The sequence below is a fragment of the Lepidochelys kempii genome, chromosome 21 (genome assembly GCF_965140285.1).
Source record: "Lepidochelys kempii isolate rLepKem1 chromosome 21, rLepKem1.hap1, whole genome shotgun sequence".
Classification (NCBI taxonomy): Eukaryota; Metazoa; Chordata; order Testudines; family Cheloniidae; genus Lepidochelys; species Lepidochelys kempii.
The window spans coordinates 2601798-2628201 of record NC_136400.1 but is presented as its reverse complement, the minus strand read 5'-3'; the positions used below and the strand labels follow the sequence as shown (position 1 = coordinate 2628201).

The 26404-nt window shown below is 45.3% G+C and overlaps 1 protein-coding gene and 2 long non-coding RNA genes across 6 annotated transcripts in view; 2 read left to right on the top strand and 1 right to left on the bottom strand.

The window, feature by feature from the left end:
- The window catches only part of CTTNBP2NL (CTTNBP2 N-terminal like), a 214578-nt gene extending 202438 nt beyond the window's left edge, over window positions 1-12140 (top strand). For all 4 annotated transcript variants that reach the window (XM_073320254.1, XM_073320257.2, XM_073320255.1 and 1 more), the window contains 3 exons: window positions 3489-3719; window positions 6523-6630; window positions 7560-12140. In XM_073320254.1, the coding sequence (XP_073176355.1) occupies window positions 3489-3719; window positions 6523-6630; window positions 7560-9032 (1812 nt within the window). In that variant the 3' untranslated portion in view covers window positions 9033-12140. The remainder of the gene's footprint in view (window positions 1-3488; window positions 3720-6522; window positions 6631-7559) is intronic.
- LOC140901424 (uncharacterized) lies at window positions 1570-16288 on the bottom strand. The gene is made up of 3 exons (XR_012155850.1): window positions 16104-16288; window positions 14811-14883; window positions 1570-1900 (listed from the first exon to the last, which is right to left on the bottom strand). It is a non-coding gene; the product is annotated as an uncharacterized LOC140901424 (long non-coding RNA).
- On the top strand, window positions 12294-26025 carry LOC140901423 (uncharacterized). Its single transcript, XR_012155848.2, has 3 exons — window positions 12294-12355; window positions 15991-16051; window positions 17969-26025. It is a non-coding gene; the product is annotated as an uncharacterized LOC140901423 (long non-coding RNA).
- The last annotated feature ends 379 nt before the right edge of the window (window positions 26026-26404 follow it).

Here is a 26404-nt window from a genome sequence, read left to right as displayed (position 1 = left end):
AGCTGTTTGTGATGCTTTGTTTCGTTTAGTCTGTACCTGGGTGAAAGAATTTCACTTGTTTGCTCACCAGCTATATAGATTTATAGGTTATTGTTGGAGTGAAATTCTGTAATGCCTAGTGTGAATGTCATTATGATATTACAGCCAGGAGGATGCACAAAATTGCTCTTCCAGTGAAACATCACTAAATTATTAAATCTCTCTGTCAGGGAGACTGAGTATTTACTGTCTTTCCTTTTAAGAGGTTACGGGACACCAGAGACTTGGGGCTTGCTGGCTCTACTTATCTACACACCAATTACTGAGTTTCTGTAGTGTGCTGTATGTATTGTGTAGTGGCTCTGATACTTTTTAGTGGTGTTTAGCTAATGTGCTCATTCCAGTACAGTGCAGACAGCAGCTGTGAAAGGTATTTGTGGTTTGTGTATAGGAGGTTGGGAGTTTAACAGAGGATGAGTTCAGAGCACTGAGCCAAGTGGCTAGTTAGTCCCACTGAACAAGCTCTTCTAAATCTTTGTTGTGGTAGAGGAAATGCTTGTGAGGACATTTACTGAATTAAAAGCCTTCTTTTAGATTTAAGAACCTTTGAAAAATCTAATTAAGCGAGACATTGAGTTACTTGTAATGACCTTGTAAGCGCCTTCAAGAGACACTGGAAGACCTATTGGATCTTTGTTGTTATCGGAGCTTAAAATCAGACGCTTTTAAGTTATAAACAGTAACATAATGATGCTTACTGACTCCTTTTACTGGGTAATTTTTGTGTATAAAGAAGTTGTCATCTTTGAGATTAATGTTCCTACACACTTCAGCCCTCAGATGGATAAATCTTCAATATGTCAATTGTCCGAATGCTGTCTGTAATATGCAACCTTTTCAAGCTGGTGCTTGAACTTTAGTAGTTAAGCAAATGCATGGCCACCAGAGTTTGTTACAAAGTTGAAAAAAATATTTCCTTCCTTTGTCCTCGGATGCAGAAACTGTTCATAAAAGGCCTCCTTGTTTACATTTTCTCCACTGAGCTCTGTGTTTCTTGGAATAGTGATTCTTTCGGTATCTCTGACCCAGAGTGAGCAAATGGTGTTGATTATGAGTCAAAACATGACATAATTGGTGAAGTGGAATTTCCTCTATGTAGAGAGCTTTTGTGTTCTCTGAATCTGTGCTTGGATATACTTCACTTTTTTCCCATATATATAACACACATTGTAGGGACAGAAAAGCATGCACATTTGTTGAAACTCAGGCTATGAAACCTTTCCTTTTTGCATCCTTTCCCCATGGAGCAGGGGAAGGGTTCGGAGTATCAGTATAGTACATGAATGTTAGAAAAGGGCACATCTTTCCCATTCTGGAAGTGATAAAGCAATAGTTTCTTTTCAGCACCTCTGATACCTTGCATCTGAGGATTTTTGAGACTTTATGAATGCTAGTGAAACCTCCACCCCTCTTTGTCAGGGTAGGTTTCAAAGTCTGCAGTTGTCCCACTTTTTATTCTTTGTCACTGGTGGAACACACTCTCACTTGGATAAACTTAGGAGACAAACCTTATTTTGTATATGAGGGGAAGCTAAGACACAGTGAGGTGAAGAGACTTGTTCAAAGTTACACAGCACTTCAGTGGCAGAGCCAGGAATGGAACCTAAGAGTTCAGATTCCTGATCTCCTGTTCCACCCACATGGTTCAGTGAATTTAACAAAACAAGCAGCTTTGACTTCAATCTGGTTTCAGTTAACATGAGTAAACTTTGGGGGTCATTTTGGGGAGAGGAGGTCCTTGGTACTTCAGTTGAAAAGAATCCTTTTATTGATCATCTTCTTGTTTCTTTGGCATTTTAATTAAGTACAGTCAAAAGACATGGGCATTGGGAGCTGGATTCCTTTTCTTGCATGTAGCTTCCTGTTGGGGAAAGCAAAAATGGAAATCAATAGTTTCAACTGAAATGATTCTAGCAGGAAGGAAAACAGAGATGGAAATTTCATGCTTTTGGGTCTGCACTTTGGCTCACTTACATACGGTTTGCAGTGTGACAGAGTTTTGTGCTTAATTTGTACTTTCAGACCCTATCCCCATGCCGCCTCCCCTCTCCCCCCACCCCTGGTACCACGTTGCCATGTATCTTGTGAAACTAGCTTTTCTTCCTATATCTTGTGGTAGAGGTCAGTCTTGATCTTTTAAAATGATTTGCTAGGCATGGTAATTGGTAAAATAAACGTCTTCATAAATCTACACTTCATGTAAGCCACGCAGCACTCAAAAAGAAAACAAACAAAAAAAAACCCCTAAAAGACTCCTCACCCCATTCCTGCTCTGTATTAACTTCAAACTATACCATGATGGATGGCATATACTGGTCCTCACCACACTTAGTGACGAGCAGGTGGTCCCCTTTATGTAAAATTCCTGTTAAAGAACTGATGGCTCCTCATTCAGGGCTTGTCTTCATTAGCCATGTTGAAGCGCTGCTGTGGCACCTGCCTGGCACCAGCGCGGGGAGAGGGCTCTCCCACAAGGGCAGTGGCTCCAGCGCTGGGGCACTGTCTACGCTGCGCTTTGCAGCGCTCGGAGGGGTGGCTTTTCGCACCCCTGAGCGAGAAAGTTGCAGTGCTGTAAAGTGCCAGTGTAGACAAGGCATCAGTTAGAAGAGGATGTGCTGGATGCTGTCTAGCCCTGGGACACTGGCGTCTCTTCTATACTGTAGGTGTAAATCCAACCCAGGTTCTAGAACGGGTTGAAACTTTCAGATAAATTTTTGTGTTTTGACGGTGGGGGGGAACCTAAATTTTTCAACAAAATATTGTGCTGTGCTTGGGGTTGGTTTAAAAAAAAAATCAAAAAATTCTGATGCAATTTCAAGCAACAATTAAAAATAAAAAAAAAAAACCCTCATGACATTTGACTGTTTTGGGGGAGCATTTTTTGACCCAGGTCTACCAGCTGCATAAGGATGTAAAGTTGTTTAAGCATTGACCGTGTGCGCTGTGGCCATTTGATAGCTTTTCATGGGTTGTGAAATAAGTTATTTCGACTATGTCCAGGTCTCAAAGGACTAGTCATTCGCCACAAAAACCATGACCTGTATGGGCCCCCTTGTTATCAGCATCAGCAGAGATGGCAAGGACTAAATGGGCCATGGAGGCTGCACTAATCGCCCATTTAGAAGTCGGTGTGCGGTCATTGTGAAGAAGCTTGCTGTATTGCTTGCCCCAGCTTCTAGTCTATCTGTCCTATGGATTAGTAGAGCTCTTTAGTCTCTGTTAACCCAGCACCTTTCATCAGGAAAAAACGTGCAATGCTAGATACTTTTATCCCTCCAGCGGATAACTAGGTCTGTATCACATCTTGCTGCCACGCAGCAGGGACATCTGCGTCTCAGAGATAAAATATGATGGGATATTTGTTCTATCTGGAAACTGACACATCATTTCTGTATGATTCTTCAGTTACCACCTTTTAATAAATTGAAATACATATTTATATATTTCAGGCCCAGCACAGAAACACTTTCATTGAAGAACGCTATGGAAAATACAACATCAGTGACCCGTTAATGGCTCTGCAGAGAGATTTTGAGATGCTGAAGGTGGGAAATCATGGCGAAAAGCAACCAGTTTGCTCCAATCCTTTGTCTATCCTTAAAGTAGTGATGAAACATTGCAAAAATATGCAGGAAAGAATGCTCTCTCAACTAGCTGCTGCAGAAAGCAGGCACAGAAAGGTAGGTTTTAATTTCTATAGAACTCACTATAAATAATGTACTTTTAGGAATATGTTGTTGGCTTTAGTGTGGTAAAGAGTGAAAGTTAAATGTAAAAGGAGTTCCTGTAGTTGCTAAACAGTCCTACTTTGTAGCTTTAAAAAGATTTAATTGGTCAATATTGTACAGTTAGTAAAGATTGTGTATTGTAAATACGAAGGTACATGTGCTGCTGTTCTATTAATGGGAGATCTGTGGAAAATGTAGGGAGGAAATAGCTTACTCAGATTGGGGAAGTATAGTACGAACTAAACTTAGGGGGAAAAAAGTCCTTTCATTTACATGTCATCACACAGAAAGCTTTGCCAATTCACAGCAGCACTGAGCTCTCAGAGCAAAAACAGAATTGAACTATGCCTGTGGGTTAACTGAATGGTCTATATTTGATTATTTAAAAGAGAAATATAATTGGTTGGTATGCAGCTTCTCCTTATAGACTTTATCACATGTACACATTTTTTCCTCCAAAAATATTGTTTAACAAGGGGTATTTTTAATATTGCTTTAACCGTCTCCCAAATTGGCATGAATGCATAGTAAAGGCACACTTAGTAAAAGCTCTGGCCATACTCTCTTTGGAGGCCCCACCTCTCCAGAGCTGTGCTTATCTGGCTTACAGTGGAAAGCTGCACCTAAGTATGAAGACAAACAAGAACTTCCACTGACCTGGACTCATTGGAATCTCACAACTCTTTAATTTATTTGCTCTTCAGTGTACTTAGTTTGCAGAGTTCAGGTTTTTGAAGGGTGTCAACCAGTTTTGTTTTGTTTTTTTTTGTTCCTCTCCAAACAGAGTCAAACCAATATTTGCTACCAGTGTAGACACTGCAACCAGTAAAGTAAGGGAAGCAGCAACAAATTAGTAGATATGAATTTCGTCATCTGGTGGCTTGTCTGAACTAAAAGCCATTATCCAAAAATGACTCCTTCTCAGCAAAGTCACTTCTTGCTGTGGCCTGATTCTGTAAATCTTGCTTATAGCACTCATGTAAATAGGTCTATTCCCTTTAGAAGTAAGAGAGCGAGAGAAAAAATGGGCCCATTGTGTCTAGTTAATGATGTTGGCCAGTAAGATTCAAAATAAGCTTTTACTCCTGTATTGGCTATGAGACAGCGAGCTGGATTCTATTCTGCCTTTTACATTAATGCCACCACTGTCTAAAGCAGTTCTGATTGCAGCATATTTACTACATCAATGTGAGAGGCAGAAAGCAACTTGACTTTTAGATCTGAGGCAGTGTGTGTAGAGAAGACATTTGGAAGTTATCTTTGCTCAATTTACTAAGTAATTTGACATGTAAGTCATTGAAAGAATAAATACGAAACATTACTTCACTTTTTCAGCTGTGTATTTGGCTATAATCACTTTTTAAATGCAAATTAGCCCTCCCCATAAGGTGCACTGATATGTTTGTGCAAGATATCTAGAAAATGACTTTGTCAGAAGGATTGAGTAGATGCTGAGTTCTTGGTGAATTTGTTTGGGAGAACTGGAATTTTGGTCATGACATACTGCAGAGTTGCAGTATCTGACTGGAAAGTTTGTATGTTGACTCTTCTGAGTTAATGGAATCTGTTATTTTAATTCAGGGTAGAATTTGAAGGAGCTTCTTGACTGGGCCTTATAGCAGGCAGTTTTGTTTCAAGTGTTAGAACAAATTAGAGTTATTTTAAAATACATTTGTTTTGTCAAATCAGGCTTAAATATTTGTGCTGCAAGCTTCAAATCTCTCCCAGGACACAGCAAAGGTATTCCTGAGGGCACTTTGTGCCGTAAAAATTCTGCACACAATATTTTAAAACTCTGCAAATTTTATTTGTAAAATTAATATGGAGGCTCCAGCATGGCATTGGGGAAGCACAGGCTCCTGGCTGCAGGGAGGTTGGGAGATCACTTTTCAGCTCCTCTCCTGGAGGACAGACTCAGCAGTGGGGCTGCACACAACCCTGACACAGCGCAAGGACCAATCCTGCCCCTCCATGCCAGGTGCACCAGGTTTGGGCAGGATATAAGTGTGCAGGACATCTGGATGCACGTGGATAGAGCTCAGCAGGGGGGTCTTGGGCTCATTGAGGGGGTTCTGAGTGTGAGCGTTTGGGTGGATGGTGGAGCAGCTCCCTATACAGGGATCCCTCCCCCCCCCCCCTGCAGCTGAGGAGCAATGGGTGCAGGAGATTGCAGAGCTTTCTGCAGTGGGGGGAAGAACTCTGGGGGTGGGTCTGATGAAGTCCTGTCCTTCCCAGCCCAAGCTGCTGAGCCTGGCCCAGGGTAGGAGCCACCACCCAGGTGGTCCCCTGCCCCACCTCTCTGCTGACTGCCCTGGGCACCTAAAACATACTGCTGGGTTGGGTCACATGACCACTCTTGTGGCTTCCCTTTGTTTCCCTGTCAGAAAATAATTTTTCTGCAGGGGATATAAATTCTGCACATGCACAGTGATGCAGAATTCCCCCAGGAGTAAAAGAGAACTGCATATCATAATGCAAATTTCCCTTGAACCAATATCTAAAAACATACTCATGAGGCTGTATATATGCTCCTGGTTTTTATCTTAATGACCTTGTTAGTAAATCCTCTCTCAGGCACCAGCTAAAACTGAAATTCTGTGAGGAAAATACATTTTTAAAGCTGCCCTACAAACTGGAGACAAACATACAAATTATTTATTGAAGGCTAAAATAAGGGCACATGGAGAGTGGGTTTCTGAGCATGTATGTAAATGCTTTTCCATAAAAAGATGACTGAAGTGTCTGTGTTTGGAAGGTGATACTGGATCTTGAGGAAGAGAGGCAGCGGCATGCCCAGGACACTGCTGAAGGAGATGATGTCACCTACATGTTGGAGAAGGAGCGGGAGCGGCTGACTCAGCAGGTGTGTCTTGGGAGTTAATAATTGCCTTCCCCCCAGAAAGCTGAATGCTGTCAGAACATACAGATCTGCTTCATCACCCAGATTTAGTATAACATTTGTCTAATTGTACCTGAATTGTAAATAAATATTAAGGATCTGAGACTCTACATTTCATGGCTTTTGTTAACCCGATATAAAATACCAGCTTTGTCCTGCCCAGTTTTCCATGTGTGAAATGAGTTACAATGTTCACAGGTTAAGAAAGCTTGTTTCAGCCTTAAAATGGAAAAAAACTCATGAAGCAGGCTGAACTTAAAGGCAAAACAATCCGAGTTGTACCCTGTGGCTTTCTGATACTTTGCAGTACTGGTGCCGAACTCCTGAACTCGTAGGGGAAGAATTGGTATACTTTTGTTCAGAGAGCCATAAGAATGCAGATGCATGTTACTGCTTGATCTGTAACACAAGAACGATAAAAAGCTATAGTGTTAGACTTTAGACTTCCATAAACATTTCTAAATGGCATTGTAAAGCAGATTGGGGGGGGAGGGGATAGGGAGGTGGAACCAGTAAGAGAAACTTCTGTATGCTAGACCGTTGGTGTATATTACGCTCAAGGTAAACATCTGAAAATTTCCCATCAGTGACTATATAAAGTGGTACGTTAATGCTAATGTTACATACATGCCAAGAACAGATTTGAGTTGTTAGCCATACAAGAGTTGGTGACCTCACAGACACCTAAAGTGGAACAGGGAACCATGTGTCTTCGTGTGTGGTGGTAATGAGACTCTCTGTTGCTGAAAAATATAGGATCGTGAGCTCAGGTAGATGAGGAAAGCTTCTTATCTGCAGCTCTACCACATTAGTTTTTTGGGGTATTGAAAGTTGTCTCATTTGCATATGGGAGGCTGTTTAGTTTCTTCTGAGAACTCTGTCTTCTTTTCCAGCTGGACTTTGAAAGGACCCAAGTGAAAAAATTTGAAAAAGAGCAGAAGAAGCTGTCAAGCCAGTTGGAGGAAGAGAGGGCACGCCACAAGCAGCTGTCCTCCATGCTTGTGCTGGAGTGCAAGAAAGCCACAGCCAAGGTAGTGGAAGAGGGACAGAAGGCAGGGGAGCTGAGCTTGAAACTGGAGAAAGAGAGGAGCAAAGTGGGCAAGCTAGAGGAAGAGCTGGCCTCCAAGAAGAAGCGGGGGTTGCAGATGGAGGCACAGGTGGAAAAGCAGCTCTCTGAGTTCGACATCGAAAGAGAACAGCTGAGAGCCAAGCTGAATCGAGAAGAGAACCGGACAAAGGCACTCAAGGAAGAGTTGGAGAGCCTGAAGAAAGCCCTGAAAGAACTGGAGGTTCCTTGCCAGGGCACCAGCCATGCTGAGCACTCAGAGCAAAACCCCTCAGCAATGTCCAGAGCTGTAGCAACAGAGAGCCCACTGGTGAGGTCTGTGTCTTGCCAGACAGAAAGCTCCCAGGCAGACAGAATCAATCTGGGCAGTGCGGGCATAACTGCACACATGGCCTTGCCCAGCCCTGCCACACCTGCCCATCCCTATGCTAAAGCAAATGGGCACTGTGACACAGACATGCAAACAAGCGGTGAGCTAGAGCAGACAGACATAGCAGAGAACCAGGCACCACTGAGAGAGAAGCCTGTTGGGCCAGTCCCAGAAAGTGCAGTTGAGAATGGAAGTTCCCCTGTAAGAACAGAATCTCCTGTGTATATGATCCCACAGCTTCCTTCTGGTGGGACATCTCTCTCTCCCAGCAGTACAGCTGCCTCATCTCTGACATCTTCTCCATGCTCGTCCCCAGTTCTGACTAAACGTTCGGTAGGAGCTTCAGGAAACAGCCCTGGTTACCAGTCGTCCTATCAGGTGGGGATCAACCAACGTTTCCATGCTGCCAGGCACAAATTTCAGTCCCAAGCTGATCAGGACCATCAGTCGAGTGGCCTGCAGAGCCCACCATCGAGGGATTTGTCCCCTACCCTTGCAGACAACTCCGCTGCCAAACAGCTAGCCCGCAACACAGTCACTCAGGTGCTTTCCAGATTCACCAGTCAGCAAGGACCTATGAAGCCAGTCTCTGCGAATAGTTCGCCCTTTGGCACAGACTATCGGAATCTGGCAAACACGGGGAGTCCAAAAAGCGAGTCCAGCCCGGGCAAAGTTTCTAGCCCGCTGAGCCCATTGTCTCCTGGAATTAAATCCCCAACAATCCCTCGAGCAGAAAGGGGGAACCCTCCACCTATTCCTCCAAAGAAACCTGGCCTGGCTCAGTCCCCAGCAACTCCTACCCCACTAACCAAAACCCCTTCCCAGGCATCCTCGGTTGGTGCTACCATGGACTTGGCAAGTAGCTGCTCTAACAATGCTGTAGTAGCAAATGGTAAAGACATTGAGATACTGTTGCCAACTAAGAGCTAGTCTTTAGAAAACGTGAACGTAGCATTCCATGGCTTAGCTTCCTGGAGCTGAGACACTGTTTTATCCACTCCATGTTATTTATTTGGGTAGTAGCAGAATGTGTCTGTAGAATACATCTAGCATACTTTCTTTTTAAAAAATAGGTAGGAAATAATTTGTTGATGTATAAACCTGAACTATAGAGCTAAGGTAGCCTCTTAAAGGTGTCTCATGCCAGCCGTCAAATGAAACGGGGAGGGAAGAAAAGTGTGCTGGGAGCAAACTATAATGGGGCTGAAGCATTCATTTTAAATTGTGCAGAAATCACTTGTGCAAATTTTTATTCCAGATGAACACTGTATAAAAAGTGCCTGAACTAAGCCTAAGATATGAATGTGGTTTTCTGTACAAAACAAAAAAGGGACCATCTAACAGCAGAAATAACAGCTCTTCTGTGAATCATGGATGTTTAAATCACGTTTTTAATCCTTCCCCATTGTTGTTAAATCAAGTTTGTAAATAACATGCTACAGAATGAACATCTTTCAAAAGGTGACCACAGAGTGACCCCAGTTTTGCCCTGTCATGTTAGGATGCATCTCCTGTTGACAGTAGAGGAGATGCACGAGTGCATTAGGGTAGATTTTGGTCCTACTGTTTAGCTCTGTGCAGCCCAATCCCCTTTCTTTTCCACTGGAGTTGTCCAAAAACAGTGGCAGCATTAAACAGTCAGGGTGCTAGTTTCTTGCAGTTCATTAATTTCCCACATAGTCTCACTGTAGGTTAAATTGCTAAAGATTCATTCCTGGTGCTTCACCTTTGATTTTAAACTTCAAGCAATCTACTGGTATGTCAGGTTTCAGAGTAGCAGCTGTGTTAGTCTGTATTCGCAAAAAGAAAAGGAGTACTTGTGGCACCTTAGAGACTAACCAATTTATTTGAGCATAAGCTTTCGTGAGCTACAGCTCACTTCATCAGATGGTATGTGTAGAACTTGTGAGATAAGGATCTTGCTATTACTTGAAAAGAGAAATTGCTAGTCATTCTATACAGTAAGATAGGATCTTTACTAATAATCAAAAGCAATAACTTAAATTGCTCACTTTGTAACAATACTGTATGTCAGACTGACAAATTTTACTGATCAGTTTGCTAAAGGATCCTGCTAGCCTCATTGGCTGCAGCTATGGAACCAAATTAACTTTTATATAGATATGCATATATGTATAGATAGATGCACCGATGTACATGTTACACACAATGCAGATATAAATCTTAGTGTGGTTATGTTATTGAAGTTCTCCATAATTCATAAAGAAAAGGTAGAAATACACTTTTAAGATTATAGAACAAGAGAGCAGGAGGTTTTTTAAATTAGAAAGTCTGCCTAACTTTTGGAGGAAGACGTTAAGTTCAATTTGCAACAAACATGCAATAAGTTTTGCCTGTGCTGTGAAGTGAATGGCAAACTTATGCTACTCACCTTCAAATAGGACAGCATAATCTAGTGTGTGAAGATACTACAGTAATGGACACTAAATGTAACAAGATAGATACAACAGAGATCAGGGTTAGTCTGGAGACTGGAATCTAACCCAAATGAGTGTGTATCCCAAATGCCAAGTGGCACAGATTGTAAGACTGATCTGAAACTTAAAGATCAGTTTTGCTGCTTGATGTCAGGCCATTTTTAACCATTCTGCCTATAGCAACATGGGGCCCACAGTTGGGTGCTTGCTCCTCTGTTTTAGTTATTCAGCACATAACTGAACAAAGCACTTGATACTTTATTGTAAAGATTCCTGCAGTGGTTGGAAAGATGCATTCTTATATATGCTAATAGGTCTCTTCCAGCTCAGAGTCTTAATTTATAGGACAGAATTCTTGAACTGTTTTAATAGATGGTGTCCTAGCCAACCCCTTTCTCCCCCACCCTCCCAACAACAGCCATACTGGGTCAGACCAAAGGCCCATCTAGCCCTGTGTTCTGACAGGTGCTCCAGAGGGAATGAACAGAACAGGTAATCACCAAGTGATCCATTCCCAGCTTCTGGCAAACAGGAGGCTAGGAACACCATGCCTGTCCATCCTGGCTAATAGCCCTTGAGGGACCTATTTTCCATGAACTTATCTAGCTCTTTTTTGAACCCTGTTATAGTCTTGGCCTTCACAGCATCCTCTGGCAAGGAGTTCCACAGGTTGATCGTGTGTTGTGGTAAAAAAAAACACAAACAAACTTGTTTTAAACCTGCTGCCTATTAGTGACCCCTAATTCTTGTATTATGAGAAGGAGTCAATACCACTTTACTCCTCACCAGTCATGATTTTATCTAGAGCTCTATCATATCCCCCCACTTAGTCATCTCTTTTCCAAGCTGAAAAATGACCCATATGATGGTATAACGCAGTGGAGATGGTTAGATATATTTTTACAGACTTCTAAATAATAAAGTTTACACTTTAAGAAAAATAGTAGTACCCTATAGCAAAATAGGTAGAGACTCTTAGGAAAGCACATTTAAAATTTGATTTTTCTCCTGATAAGAGTAACAGCTGAAAACTGAGGAGTGACTGGATTTTAGCTAGAGTATCATTCCAGCAACTGCTCTGACCTGTTTTCTTGCTTTTACCCTAATCTTAAGTGGCAATACCATTTCTTTATGATATGACTCTAGAGCGAGATATACACTATAGTGAAGTTTATTTCTTAGGAAATGCACTGAATACTGTATTTCTTCTGCAATGTAATATGGGGAGGGGGAATGCAAGAGAAAAGTGTATTTTTGCTAGTAGCCTTTCTTCAACAAAGCACAACTATTAAAATGGTTTCAGCTAATCAAGAAATTTAGGGTTAGTATTTAAATTTTTGATGTAGATTCTGTGTGGAAGCAACTAAAACTTCTATGATTCATGTCTGAGTTATAAGCAGACATTGCTGCAGAGCTGTGTCACTGGCTGAGGGGGTTATAATGATGAAGTGCAAAATGTATACACTAGTATTCATTAACATTTGTAAATTTGTAAAGCCAAATGTACCAAGCGGAAGTCTTTAATCATTTTTATAGCTGACAGCATTAAACGTGTTAAACATTCATACTATCAATAAAGTATTTTATTTTTAAGATCTGACTATTGTGCAAGGACATTTTAAAAATTTGTTCTGAGCTCTCATGGCCTATGTATCTGTAAATGCCACCTGGGGATAATCAAGCTGTCTCTTACCAATGCCTGTTTTTTTGTTTTGTTTTTTTAACCACATTACACAGTAACAAAAGGAAGGTGCCCTGGAGCCTCCTGCTTGTGCAGCAGGGACACTTGGAAGAGTATGGCTCCCCAAACTAAAGGTATTTTGTTGCCTAATGTACACACTACAGCAGTGTTAGATCACCTGAAGACACTGAGCATGTAATCTTTGTATCTATTAGGCTGGCTTGATCTATATGGGTTTCATTTCTGTTCAATTCTATTAACAAATGACCAGCATATTGAATATTTCTATACTTAATGCTTGCCTTAAATGCAAAAAAGTTACTGTGAACTATGCTAATTAGACAGGTGCAAAATCTATGGTTTTTCTTAGGTCATTTTGGAAAGTTACAGCTGGGGAAAATTATCCATCACTATTCATAAGTCTGTTCTGCAGGCTTTGGATGCTTTAGCATCCATTTAAGTTTTACATGAAGTTGCAAGTGCCTTTTGAAATGGCAAGTTGTAAACAGGACCTTATTCAAAAGGCTAGAGTGATGCTAGGCATTATTTAATAATGGGCTTTTACATGATACACACTTACTGTTGGCTTGGAGGGCAACTTTTGTTTAAAATAAAGAGCAGGAATTAGAGGGTAGTCAGCTGTTCAGTGTTGTCTAAACACTGAGTCTATGCAAAGCTGTGCTCTGTATCTGGCACACTACAGCACCCTACATCACAATAACCTCTCTCCTCCCCACACAATACACAGCTCTGTATTGGCCAGGAATTGAACCCAGGAGTCTCCTTACATGCTCCTCTACCATTGTCATTTCCCGTCAGTGTTTGTTTTTTATGCTGGCTTATTAAAAGCCATATTTTATCATCACTTGCCTAGTGATTAAACTCTTCTCTTACAGGCTGTTGGTTCATAGCTATTTCTGCTATGACTAACTCCCAGGATTCTGGGATTTAAAGTATTGTAGCTATGTATGTCCTCTAGCAACAGGCTCTTCTGGGTGGGTTTTTTTATTAAAACTGAGGGACAAGCACACAGCTAAAGACAGTCCCTGTCCCGAACAGCTTACAACAAACAGACAATGTGTTGGATCAGTAAGTCACACAGTTGGTCAATGGCAGAACTGGGATGCCAGCCCAGTGCCCTATCCCCTGGGCAATGTGGTCTTAGCAGGGGTGGAATACTGCTGCTCTTATAAAGTGTACCCTTGTGTAAGATAGAAAGGGGTTCTAGATTCAGGGAGCTGGAATTGCCAGTTACTAATGGCTCACAGGTGCAAGATGAACACAGTAGCATGATCACCATTGACCAGCTGGCACCAGCTCTGCTAGATCTCCTTTCCTTGTGATCCCATTAGTTCAGCAGCTTCTGGCCAGAGTGTGCTTGGGAATGATCCTGGTGGCTGGACAGGCCAGCAATGGCCTGGTATAAATACAGCTGGGAAGCAGCAGGAATTCTGCAGGCAGCCCTCCCACTGTACTATTGCAGTGGGTTACATTAGGACGCCCTCTGCTCCTGGAGGGGGTGTCCGTCAGGTGAGATTTAAAATTAAATCCACACCCCTCATCCCTTGTGCTAGCCCTCTAGCATTTTAGAGAAGCCCTAGAAACACTAGATCTCTTGCTACCTCACTGCTCCTGCATCTTGTAGGATGGGCAGGGTGTGAACCCAGACTCCTGGTAAGGTTCCAGATAGAGTATTTGCATTCTGGTGACCTAAATTCCCTCTGCCGCTTCCACTGGATGAAGGATTCCTTGATGCACTGAAATACAGCCCCCAGAGCAACACTCCACACCAATGACACACTGCTTTCCTTTGGAATGAAAGGGGCCATTCCAGGTAACCTTTTGATATTTACAGATCACAGGTGCTAAGTAATGCTTCTTGCTAGGCAAGTAACTGGGAGGCTGTACTGAGCCAAGGGGGAGCTATTTCTCCATCAAAGCTGCAGTGCAAACTCCTCTCTCCAGTCCCCTGTTTCATTTAACCTGGTGACTAGTGAAGCACCAGTCCCTATCCCTAAACAGGGATTGGGCTTGACTGCATATGTACAGCTCCCAGCACAACAAAAAGATGGCCTCTGCTCCAAAGAGCTTGTGTGTTTGGGCCTTTCCTGCTACAGCTGCCCCTAGCCCAGCCTTCAGGAGTGCTCTAGAGATGCTCCTCATGTTCCCTTAGTCACTTTATCTTTGTATCAGGCCCCACTGAGCAGGTCTTGCAGCATGAGAAGCAGTTCTGTGCTCTCTCACTGTAGGCTTGGGAAACAGTTGCTCATAAGGAGTCTCCCCACATTGGCCCTGCCCCAGTACAGTTGGGCAGCAACCACTCAACCAGGGCTATTTCCTCCCTGTAATGAGCCCCATCCTTCGTGCCAAGGCCTGGGAGGGGAGAGCCCTGCCCATTCACCAGTGAGTTGCTTAATGAGTGTTTGAAACTCTCCCTCCTGGGGGCAGGGCTGGGATGCTCAGGGCCCTCACCCAAGCCTGGCATGCCCACAAACCCTTTAAGCATCAAAAGCATATTGGAGTTTCATCCGCCTCCTGACATCACATGGCTTTAACCCTAACTGTGGAAATCAACTTAACCCAACCTACCTTTCCTGCTGCAACACTGAGGGTGGCTCCCAGGATCCAGACCCAGTCCTCAGTTCCTGCTTGCAGCCATTTTCTGCAAGGGAAAAGCAATGAGTCAGTTTCTCTGACACACAAGGCTCCTATTCATCTCCCATTTTAACTCACCCCGAGTAGCTCTGAATGGCACTGGCAGTTTCTCACATGCAGCCACCAGGGGCTTTTCTTGCAGCCACAGCCTCTTGGGTCATGATTGGGAGGGGGGGGAAGCAGCAGGCCTCCCCTGGGCCACCAGCAGAGCCTGGTCCCTGCTGCCTTCTGGCACCAGACTGCAGGAGAGTTCCCAAATCCCCACCTTCCTGGGGGAAGTGGGGCTCAGGCTTCAGTGGGCTCCATCCCCCAGTCACAGGGTTTGGGGCTCTGCCCCCCCCACCCCCATCCAGGGCTTGCTTTGTCCCCCAGCTTGCCAGGGCTGAGTAAATCTGCTACTGTGAGAAGTGATATTAACAAATATACAAGTATCACTTCTTACAGAAGCAGATTTACTAGCTAGCAAGTCTTAAAATGCTTTGCATGTTTTATGGGTGTGTCTGTTTAGGTGCAGTAAAGAACAGAGACACAACTGTCCATTTTTATTATTGAGTCTGCAAAAACCTAAATAAATGACAATGATTTGAATGTGTCTAGAGTAAATTTGTTTTTCCTAAAGCTAATTAAGTATTTTAAGAAAAAGAGAGCGGCCACCAGCAAGAGTTGGTACGTTTCTACCTTTGAAGGAATTCTTAGTGTCCACACCTCAGAAAGGGTCACAGTTGTGACAGTTGTTGGCAGCCTCCCTCGAGCGAGCTCTGATCAAAGAGGGGGAATTCAGACCTTCTGTGGCCTGTGCTTTACCTGCTGTGTGGCTCAAGAAAGCCAATCTGGCACCGTTACCCCTATGTTGCAGTCCAGTGAGAGTTGGTGACCTACAGTGAGTGGCGCATGAAATCAGGCTTTCTAGATAGTTTGGAAAACATGATTGCCCAGCAGTGAGTTTTCCTGGCAAACTCCTCCCTAAATATGTGAGACTAGCTTAGCTCCCAGCCCTGCCTGAAACCTTCTGGCTTGTAGCTGAGTTTGTATCAGGTTTAACAGGTCTCCAGCAGGAGTTTGTAACTTGTTGCATGTCTGCAAATAAAGAACTTTTCTCCTTCCCTCTATACAGGTAACTGCATGTAGCACCAGCAGAAGCGCAGCTCGCTTGGACCACCTTCTGGTTGAGAGAGGTAGGTCCATGTGCCTCACACACGGCAAGCAACACGAATGGGAGAGCTTTACCTTTTCAGAGGTGTTGTCCTGTCTCTCACTGATCCTCCTCCAGCTACATGATCATACGTTTACTAGGAAAACAGTGCTCTTCTGGTTCAGCACAGGCCTGGAACTCAAGACCTGGGTTCAATTTCCAATTCTGCCACTGACTCCATGTGGGACTCTGGGCAGGTCACTTAGTTTCTCTGTTGCAGCTCCCCATCTGAAAAAGAAAAAGCACGTTGTAATTTGTCTGTCTTGTCTATTTAGAGTTTAGGCTTTTTAGGACAGGAAGTCTTCATATGAGTTGCCCAGCACTTAGCATAATGGGCCCAGACCTTCTACTAGAACACAATAACGGTTACCAAATGCAAGTCTGAATTAACTCTTCACAGTTGCAAAGCTTTCCATCTTAAAGTACTTACTGATGCAGACTGAACCTGGGTTTATAAAGTGGGATTAAGGGAGATAATAAGTGGGCTCAGCTTTGAGGCTTAAATATTTGTTTTAAGTAGTCTGATCCAGTGTCTAACTGGGTTACTTGTTTCAGAGTAACAGCCGTGTTAGTCTGTATCTGCAAAAAGAAAAGGAGGACTTGTGGCACCTTAGAAACTAACAAAGGTGAGCATAAGCTTTCGTGAGCTACAGCTCACTTCATTGGCTGAATGCATCCAATGAAGTGAGCTGTAGCTCACGAAAGCTTATGTTCAAATAAATTTGTTAGTCTAAGGTGCCACAAGTCCTCCTGTTCTTTTTGGGTTACTTGTGTATGTTGAAGTTTACAAGGTACCTGTAGTATTACCCGGGGCGGTTTGCTCCCCTCCCTTGCTAGTCTAGGGCTGGGAATTAGAGGGTGAATGTTGATTGCCCACATCAAAGCACCAGGCCCTTGGAGCTGACTGCAGCGTGTCAGTGGGCAGCATGCAGGGGTTACAAGGTTTTGTGTCAGGCCGTCAGTGGAGTTGGAGAGAAGTGAGGAATACAAAGGACACATGGCAGGGGGATGACGGGTGAGGCAAAGAGGCTGGGGGTGCTGACTATCTGGAAAGAGGAGATGCCCCCTTCCCATCCAAAAAGCTAAAGGGAGACTGATTTCTCCTCCAGCTATTGGTGATTACCACTGGATTTCCTCACACAGGCTGTGCTCTTATGCTCAGTGACTGCTCCCACCAACTGGGGCGGGTGGGGGAGAGGAGCAGCTCCAGGTTCTCAGAGAGGATCTCTGCATGGCCAGCCACCATTGTCTGGACCCTCCCCACACAGCAGTGGCTTTGCTAGCCCCATGCAGAATTGGCCTCATATCACTTGTATGTGACAATGTTGTGCTGTTGCAGAGCTGCTGACTGGCATGGTACAAGGGGGGTGCTCCAGGAGCACAGGGAGGGAGCGCTCATGGAAAGCGGCCGGGGCCAAGGGCAGCTTGCCTGAGGGCCTCCTGTACCCTCACTGAAGGCAATGGAGCCTTTCCACTGTCTTTAATAGGAGATGGTTTGGACCCACTGGGCCTGCAAGTGGCTTTGTAATTGGTTGCTTTACCAGCACAGTCAATGAGATCACTCTGGAAAAGCCCTATAGCAATGAAACCCATGGAGTAACAGGAGACAGAGGATCCTCTTGTCTGATAGGAGGCTACAGGAGGGCTGGTTAGGCTGCCTAGGGAAAGTGACCTTTCTCTAATAGAGGACTTTTCCAGAAGGCCAGAATTGAAGGGCCATGGAAAGAGGGCTCCCTCCTGCTCGGAGTCTGGCCAAGTGGAGACCTACAGGAGCGCCCAGGCACTCAGCACAGAGGCTGCCCTCCAGTGTCCCTGGCTCCCAGGTGGGCGCTGTTTCAGGAAGGACCCCATGAGAGGGACAGTGAGGTTTCTGTAATGCAGGGTCTTTCCCTCCCTCTAGGAGGCCTGCACAGCTGGACTGCTTCCCTCAATGGACTCTCTCTGAGAGGAAACGTCAAGAAAAGTTTTTCAAAAAACTCTCCAAACCTTCCCACATAGACAGGTCATTCTGGGGTGAGATCAAAGGTTTGTTAGCCCACATAGGGCTGTAGTGGTCACCCTATCACAAAGGTAGTCAAACAGGCCACTCCCAATGAGTGCCAGTCAAATCTATTCTCTAGCATCTTCTTGGGACTTGTCTATAGATCTTGGTGTAGACATAACTAATCCTGCCCAGCGTATACACTGTTAATACCACGTCATCCCTGCATCTCACAGCATTTCCCACAGGAGCTTAGGTGGCATCACAGAACGCATCCCACAGTTCATTCGAGACAGGAAGTGCCACATACCAGACTCAACTGAAACACCAAGTGGAACTTGGATGAGGAGAACACAGTCACTCCAGTGGTCAACACCACTTAGACTATTTGTAATCACTGAATAACCTACTAGCTTGTTGGCAAAAGTTCTCATTGTAACTAGCTGAGTCAGCAGCCTCCAGTGCTCCTGGCTGTCGTCCTACAGCATGGACTTAAATCTGTATTGGACGTTCAGTCAATGACCCTCTGCCACACCCCTCCTCCTCTTCTCTTTCGAGATCTCCCATCCTAGTGCTGACCAGGGCAGATGCTGCTTAGCTTCTGTGAGCTGACGTGCTCATGGAGTGATGGTTCAAACCATGCTAATGATGCCGCTAGTAACAACATATGGTTCTCCTCCCCCCCCCCCCCCCCCAATAACACAGTTCATTTATTTTTGTTGTGTCCTGACATGTTCCCTAGAGTCTCCACTAGAGGACAGCATTTCCATAAGGAATAACAGTCCTGACGCTAATGGTCCATCCTTTCTGGGAACGGTGCCTGGTCAGGATGTCCTGCAGCACAAACTGCACCATGCTCTTTTGGGGACTAAAAGACCAAACTTTAAAAGAGGATTTTGTTACACTGAGCCTTGGTTCTAGGCTGGGTTCAGCTGCCACCATGGTGTTTGGAACCAACTGGTGCACAGAATGGACTGGTCCCAGCCTGCCTGGTACATACACCAGGCCAGCCCGTGCATCTCCAGTGCGATCTGGTTGGACTAGGATATGAAATGCTACTGCAGAGGATTAACTACCCTGGATCAAATGTAATATGATTTGATAACTACTCTTCCTCTCCAATGTAATAGTTTGGAGCCAGGCTGGTCCCCTGCTCCCTCAACAAGTGCAGGATTGGGCCCCAAGTGCTGTTTCCCAGTTATTTGCTCAGTCTTGTTTGATATACAACTTCCCCTACTTCAGGGGATCAGGCCATATTCTAACACAGTGGTTCTCAAACTTTTGTACTGGTGACCCCTTTCACACAGCAAGCCTCTGAGCACAACCCCCATTCTAAGTTAAAAACACTTTATATTGAACACCATTATAAATGCTGGAGGCAAAGCAGGGTTTGGGGTGGAGGCTGACAGCTCGCAAACCCCCCCCCCCCCCACATAATAACCTCATGACCCCCTGAGGACTCCCAACCCCCCGTTTGAGAACCCCTGTTCTAACACCAAACCCTGGTTGGACACCCTGGTTCTGCTGCCCTTAACCTTCCTATAGGAGACATACTGGACTTTATTCTCCTTGTTGGCCTACCCTGGAAGCCACATTGGCTGCTTTGTGCCCTGCAGACTCATTTTAGGAGAGGGGATACACTGAAATGGCTGTAATGGAAGCCAAGCAACAGAGCACAAAGCAGCCACAGCTCTGGGGAGAAAAATCCCAGCAACCCAGTGCTGCTTGTTAAAGTTTGCATTCAGGCTTTATAGCGCAATAGCTCTTTACTGCTTCCTAACCTCCATTCCTGATCTGTTGTGGCAAATGGCTGATGCTATTGGAGGAGTCCCACACTTTTGCTTGCTGTGGTGGGTCAGGGCACTGCCCATTGCCCCTATTCTTGGGCATTGACAGCTCTGCAAGTGCCCTAGTAGGGGAGAAAAGGGACCTGGGTCCACCCCCTATTCCAGTCCCAGTCCCTTCAGCTTTACAGTCTTCTTACCCTCTTTCCCCTTGAGCAGGGTTTCCTTCCCCTAGTACACCACTCCTCCAGTCAATAACACTGCTCCTCCAAACTACAGTCAGCTCTCCTTCCCTTCTCTGGGCTGACTGAAGCAGGGGGTTTTTATCAGGTCTCTGGCAGGGCCTTAATTGGCTCCAGGTGCTCTAATTAACCTGTAGTCAGTAACCTCTCCTCAGTCCACAGGGATTAAGGTTCTGATTATCCTGGGGCTTGCACCCACCCACCTCTCAGGCTTTCCAATAAGGCCCACTTCCCAGTACCCAATAGGATCACTCTCCTGCTGCCCTCTGGCCCTGCTGTATTACACTGTGCTTGTGTATGCACCTTCAGAGAGGGTCCCTGTCCACTCTGCAAAGTGCCCTGCAAACCACTAGCTCTGGATCAGTGTTACTGATAACGAAAGCAGAACTGCGTTCATTCGCTTTGTGCGTGCCAGTCTCCAAATACATATTGACAAACACCATGGAGAAGCAAAAATTGAGGTCCCTGCTTTCACCTCCCACAAGGCAACAGACACAACTGTTCCTTTAGCTCCATGGTTCTAAAGCAGGGGTACGCAGAGGTCTTTCTGGGGGTGCATCAACTCATCTAGATATTTATCTAGTTTTACAACAGGCGACAAAAAAAGCACTAGCGAAGTCAGTACAAACTACAATTTCATACAGACAATGACTTGTTTATCCTGCTCTGGATACTGTCCACTGAAATGTAAGTACAATACTTATATTCCACTTGATTTATTTTATAATTACATGGTCCAAATGAGAAAGTCAGCAATTTGTCTGTAATAGTGTGTTGTGAGTGTTTGTATTTTTATGTCTGGTTTTGTAAGCAAGTTGTTTTTAAGTGAGGTGAAACTTGGGGTAGGCAAGACAAATCCGACTCCTGAAAGGGGTACAGCAGCCTGGAAAGGTGGAGAGCTGCTGCCTTAGCTCACCCTACAGAGGGCACTAATAATACATTAGTCAGAATATTGTATCTGTATGAATATGTGGGCTTGTGTGCAAAATATTCAGGCCAGCAGAGGGCAGACTTGCACAGCCACACACATCTGCTTGTTCTTGTTTCACAGGAGTGTCGGGTCCCAAATCCATGTGGCAGGGATTATTGCGGTTGTGTTTATGGGGAAGCTAAACAACTACAGACCATGATTTATCTGCAAGTGTTAGATGCTGTGTGATGGATCAATGGGAGCGAGGTGAAATCCTGAGCTCTGGCAGAGATGGATTTATTACTGTATAAAAAGTGCAATACTCAAATGACGCAGCAGATATTTCACTGCAAATATCTTGCCAGGGGCTTCCTTCTGGCGTTGGCATTTTGGGTCTGAGTCCAGACCTCAGGCTAGAATTGAGGAGTCTGGTACCCAGCACCCTTTCTAGAGAGAAATGTGCTGGTTTCTCCTGGCCTGTGTACGTACATACGTATGTACCTACACACACACACGCATCCCTCTCTCTTCTCCTCTCCTGGCTCCGCACTCTCTGTGGATTTGGAGGAACAGTTTCAGCACTGATTGCCAGTACAAATGACTTCACACTTACTGCCCTTCCCACCAGCTAATTGACTTCCTGGTCTGGGACCAGGAGAGATCCTTGTCCCACCCCAGCCTGGTTCTCTTTATCCTGTCTCCAAATCTCTCTGTGTTAGGCTCTTCTTGGTTTGGAAAGAGAGACGTCCCCTCCACTCTGACTAATCCCCATCCTTCTTCCTAACGTCTGTACAAGTGAACTTGGCTTGCTCTGAACTATTCAGAAGGGGGTAAACATTGAGACCCTTTCTTTTCCCTTTTCAATCATGACTGGAGCCAGAATTGCCGAATTGCTGGAGGAGGCTCCTGAACAGATGGCTCCAACTGCACAGTACAATTCCCAATCTGAACTCCAAAGTCCAGGGGCACCTGGGTTCAGGCCTGTCCTTTGATCTCCACTCTAGTTCACAGACCGCTGATCAGGTTGTGTTGACGTGCAAGTCTCCTGAGTAAGGATCCGGGTGTTGAGAGTCGGTGTTATTTCCCCATGATACTTTCTTCTGTGAGTAGACTCCAAGGTGTTGTGGTGCCATCTTCCTCTAGGTGCCACGCTTGGGAAACCTCTTAGGGCTGGGACTTCATGCTTCTCTTTTTCTAGGCGGTGCTCTGCACACCTGTCGCACTATAACATAGCGGGGCGAGTGGGTGTTCTATTAGTCACTCTCCGTTCTTTACACCTGGCCGCTTTCCTCCATGAGGAAGGGAATTCTCTAATCAGCTGCTGTAGCTGGCTCTATTGTCAGCAAAATAATCATTACAGTTCTAAGAGAAACTGTAACCAGATCAGCAGAACCACGTCCTCCCCAGCACAGCCCTGTTACCAAACGCCAGGGCCTTTTGTCTGATAACTCAATTGACAAAACTAATTACACGGGCCCAGGCAAAATCTAACCGTAATATTTCCAAATGAGGCTGGGGGTCAGTAACTTCACTCCCAGCAGGCTGGAAAAGGAGGCAGGAGAATTAGGGACTGATTTACTTGCTGTTGCAATGAATAGGAAGTGGATTCGTTCAGGTCCAACAGTGACCTGCTCTAGCCAGCTCGGGTTTCATGCACCTCGGTCCCAGTTGGGGAGATGACAGTACCAGGATCAGTGAACAGCTAAGGCAGGGTGAATTGCTCAATATAACTCAGTCCTTGCTAGCAGGAGGGTGATGCACAGGCTGGGCTCGGGGGAAGGAGAAGGGACTCTCCTTGCTGTTTCCTTACCCACAAGACAGGAGGTAGCAGAAGTGAGGAGAAACTCGTATTTCCAGCCCACAACTCAGTCCAATTATTGGAGTTCCTGGGAGGCAAATGCTACCCAGGCTGGCACCAAAGGGCATTCTGAGATCGACTGCCTGTGAGCTGAGCCACCCTAGTTCTGTACAGCTTGGGGCTGAAAGAGGTGGAGCTCCCTACAAGTAGCTTGCCATAAAGATGACCTATTCTAACCCATTATGGGAGGGCCATCGTGACTCCATCATCATGGTTGTAAAAAAGGGTTTTCGTTTCCTTTACAAACCGCTCCAAAATCCACATACAATGTCAGCTTGTTTGGAAAATTTGGCATGCCAGCTAGGGCCCTGCGTGGAGTTTGGGGTGTAGATTTGAGGTCATTTGGACAAGGTCATTTCCTGGGACACTGTCCCTTCAAAATGACCCATTTGACCTGGGAGCCTCCCTCCCAAAAGGCAGATCCCTGTCGCAGACATGACTGAGCCCAGGAGCTTAGTTGGAGCTAAACATGGATTGGACATTGCTTTCGATCCCTTCTACGGTGCGTGTTCTCATATTATCCCATATGTGCCTCTTGCAGGGTTCTTGCATCTCCCTCGGAAGCAGCTGGTGCTGCCCATGGGGCAGACAGGACGCTGGGCTCGATGGCCCCCGGGTCTGATCAAATCAGGCAATGGCTCCGTTCACAGACAGCATCCACAAAGGGGCTGTTGCAACTACTTCGTATTTGAAATTCATGTAGAACTTGAATGAGCGTGAAGGACAATGGAACAGCTCCCCCTCCATTCATCCCTGGGCATTGGCGTGGGTCGTGCGCTGGGCACGCAGTCTTGCTAAGATGTATGTTTAGGAAAAACTGCAGCTCCTCAAGATGAACAAGCAGGGAAGCTGTCAGCCCATTTGTCTTAACAGCTCCTCGGTTCAGCCAGAGACTGTGGCCGAGAGGGAGGAGCTTTTTCCCCCTACTCTGTAGTGTCCTGCTCTCACTGAAAAGGTTTTGGTGCCTGTGTACCAGGCTTGTTTTTACAACCCCCCAGTGAGTCGGGCCTGGGTTGCCCCCACCATAAACACACTTGGCCCTTGAAGTCTGCAAACACCGAGCGTGGTGTAAAAAGTTTCCATGCTGTGATGTTTAGCACAAACAACATGCCACAAGGCCAAGTTTTGCTTAAAGCCCTCCCCTCTCTCAGGGGCCTTCGCTAGGTTCCATGCTCTGCTCCTGGGCCTTTTGTCACTTCACCCACTTGCCTCATCATCAGTCGTCAATGCCAGAAAACAGTAACCTCCTGCTATGGCTGAATCAGTGGGGGAGGGTGTGAGCAAATCAGTGCTGATGGGGGGGGGAGGATTTCTTGCAAGCAGAATGGAAAAGGTTGTACTGGGTTTCTTGTGGATGCCATTCTTGCCTATCCATCATGATTCAGGGCCCCCTGTTGCACCAAACATCTGTCTCTTAGGTGACAGGGGCCTTGGCAATAGCCACAGGCCACCCCTCTGGCCGAACAGGGTGCAAGGATTCCACTTGGGACTCCACCCCCATCCCTTTGCTGCCTTCGTCCCTGGGAGCAGTGCTGGGCATGTTCTTGACAGTGAATGCGCAGGTGAGGGCCCGATTCATGGCAGCCAGGGGCAGCTCCTGAGCGAGGAGTTGGTTTGAGATAAACTGCAATAGGCTGATCAATCCAGGCGGTGGAGTGGGGGGTGTATGTGTGGCCATGAATCGTGATTGAAAGCCACTCCAGACCCACCTGTTGAGCAGTGCGTCTGAGGACAAAGCAGGGATTTGAATCAAACCTGTCTGACTTGGCTTCAAAATTGCCCCCCGAGCTCCAGCATGTTAGTAGTATTGCTAGTTCTCAAAGAACAACTCTCCCTGCCACTGGGGCAGCTTTTCTTCTGCAGAGTCTCATGTCTTGCTTTGCAATGTTCCCACAGGCCGTGCGGCTCACTCTGGGACTGAGCAGAAGGAATCCAGCTGAAGAGCTGAGTCTGATATTTTTCATCTTGCTCTGAAAACAAAAGGGAATTTGTTTCATGTGGAGTCCAAAGTTCTGTTTACATGTTAATTATGCAGCCCCATGTGCTACTAATAAAGAGCTTGAGAAGCACTGTGCAGAGCTGCATGTGGGAATGAACTAGCCTTTAGACTGCACCACATCCTGCTGGAGACTGCCAGACATGCCCAGCGTTGGAAACAGAGGAGATCAGTATTTACTGACATCTCACCTTGCCTGTGTCCCCTGCAGTCCTGTGTATGGGTGCCTAGTCGCTTCTCTGCCCTCCTACCCTTACAGCTCCCAATAAGAAGTTTCTCAGACAGCTAAAGGCTTGGGGACCACAAAGCTCCCACACTGATCTGGAGGTTTGGTTGGAATTACACCTGCTTTGGCTTGGTTGGTCAGGTGGGTGCACGTTCCATTTGATTGACAGCTCACAATTGCCTTTCTGAAAGATACACTCTTGCTCAACCAGAAGTTGCAGACTTGCTGCAGGCATCACAAGGGGAAATTCTCTGGGGTTGTGTCATGCAGAAGGTCTGTCTAGATGATCAGAGTGGTGGTCCCTTTTACTGGACCAGGCCCACGTATACCCATCAGCTAGAAAAAATTCATTGCCCCCACAGGTTGGAGTAGACACCTACCTGGTGTCATCCCCAGGGTGGATGAAGATGCAGGAAGTGTTGCAGTTTCTCTATGTCATGTTTAAATGTTATCAGGCATCCAGTCAAAAATAAATAAAATCACAGAAAGGGCAAGGACTCATAGAAACACAGTTTAATTTTGACCAAATTCAGCAGAAAGCTTCTAAATACACTTGAAAGGCAACTGTGTAGTTGTACGGCTTTGGGCAGTCTGGGAAGTATATAGCACTCTGTGATGTATTTTAATGTGTTTTCCTGTACTTGTTTTGCCTTTGGCTAAAGCAAAAGTCTATAGGCACGTGACAGTATAAGCTTGTTCGATACTCTATAATACAGCAAAATACTGGTCGTTAGCTGTAGAATGGACTGATGTGAGAAGTTGGTCTATTTTTTATTAAGTTATGCAGATAGATAGTTTGGATGTTATCTGCTCGGCCAGAGACCTAAGTCTAAGCACACATGATACAACTGTAATTATCTTCTTCCTATCAGTGAATACAATGACAATACATGTCAACTACTTATAACAGTAATGACTCTTACTGGAAGGGCTGTGGAATGTCTTCTGTGGAGAATAAAGTATAACCCTGTACTCTCATGTAATTGCTACATCGAACTAGGTGCTACTGACAGTCTAATACACCCCTTGGAGCAAAATAACTCCCCAAAATAGTCCTGGTAGTTTGCTGATGGTTAAAACATCAGAATCTGTCTGATTTGCTCAATATTCTGTCGCTATGCTCAGTGCTGTGGGGTCCATCGGGGCACCCCATATCTTCTCTGTGACATCTTGTTGCACAGGTTCCCTCAGCCTGATGCTGCACCAAGCTTAGGATTGCTTCGGGATCAGGGGGCAGCACCATCATGTTCTGTGCTAACACCCATCCATTGCTAACAGGGGACACATGAAGATACCAAGACCAGACTGATAATTTGCACATTTCAGATGCTGCCTGAAG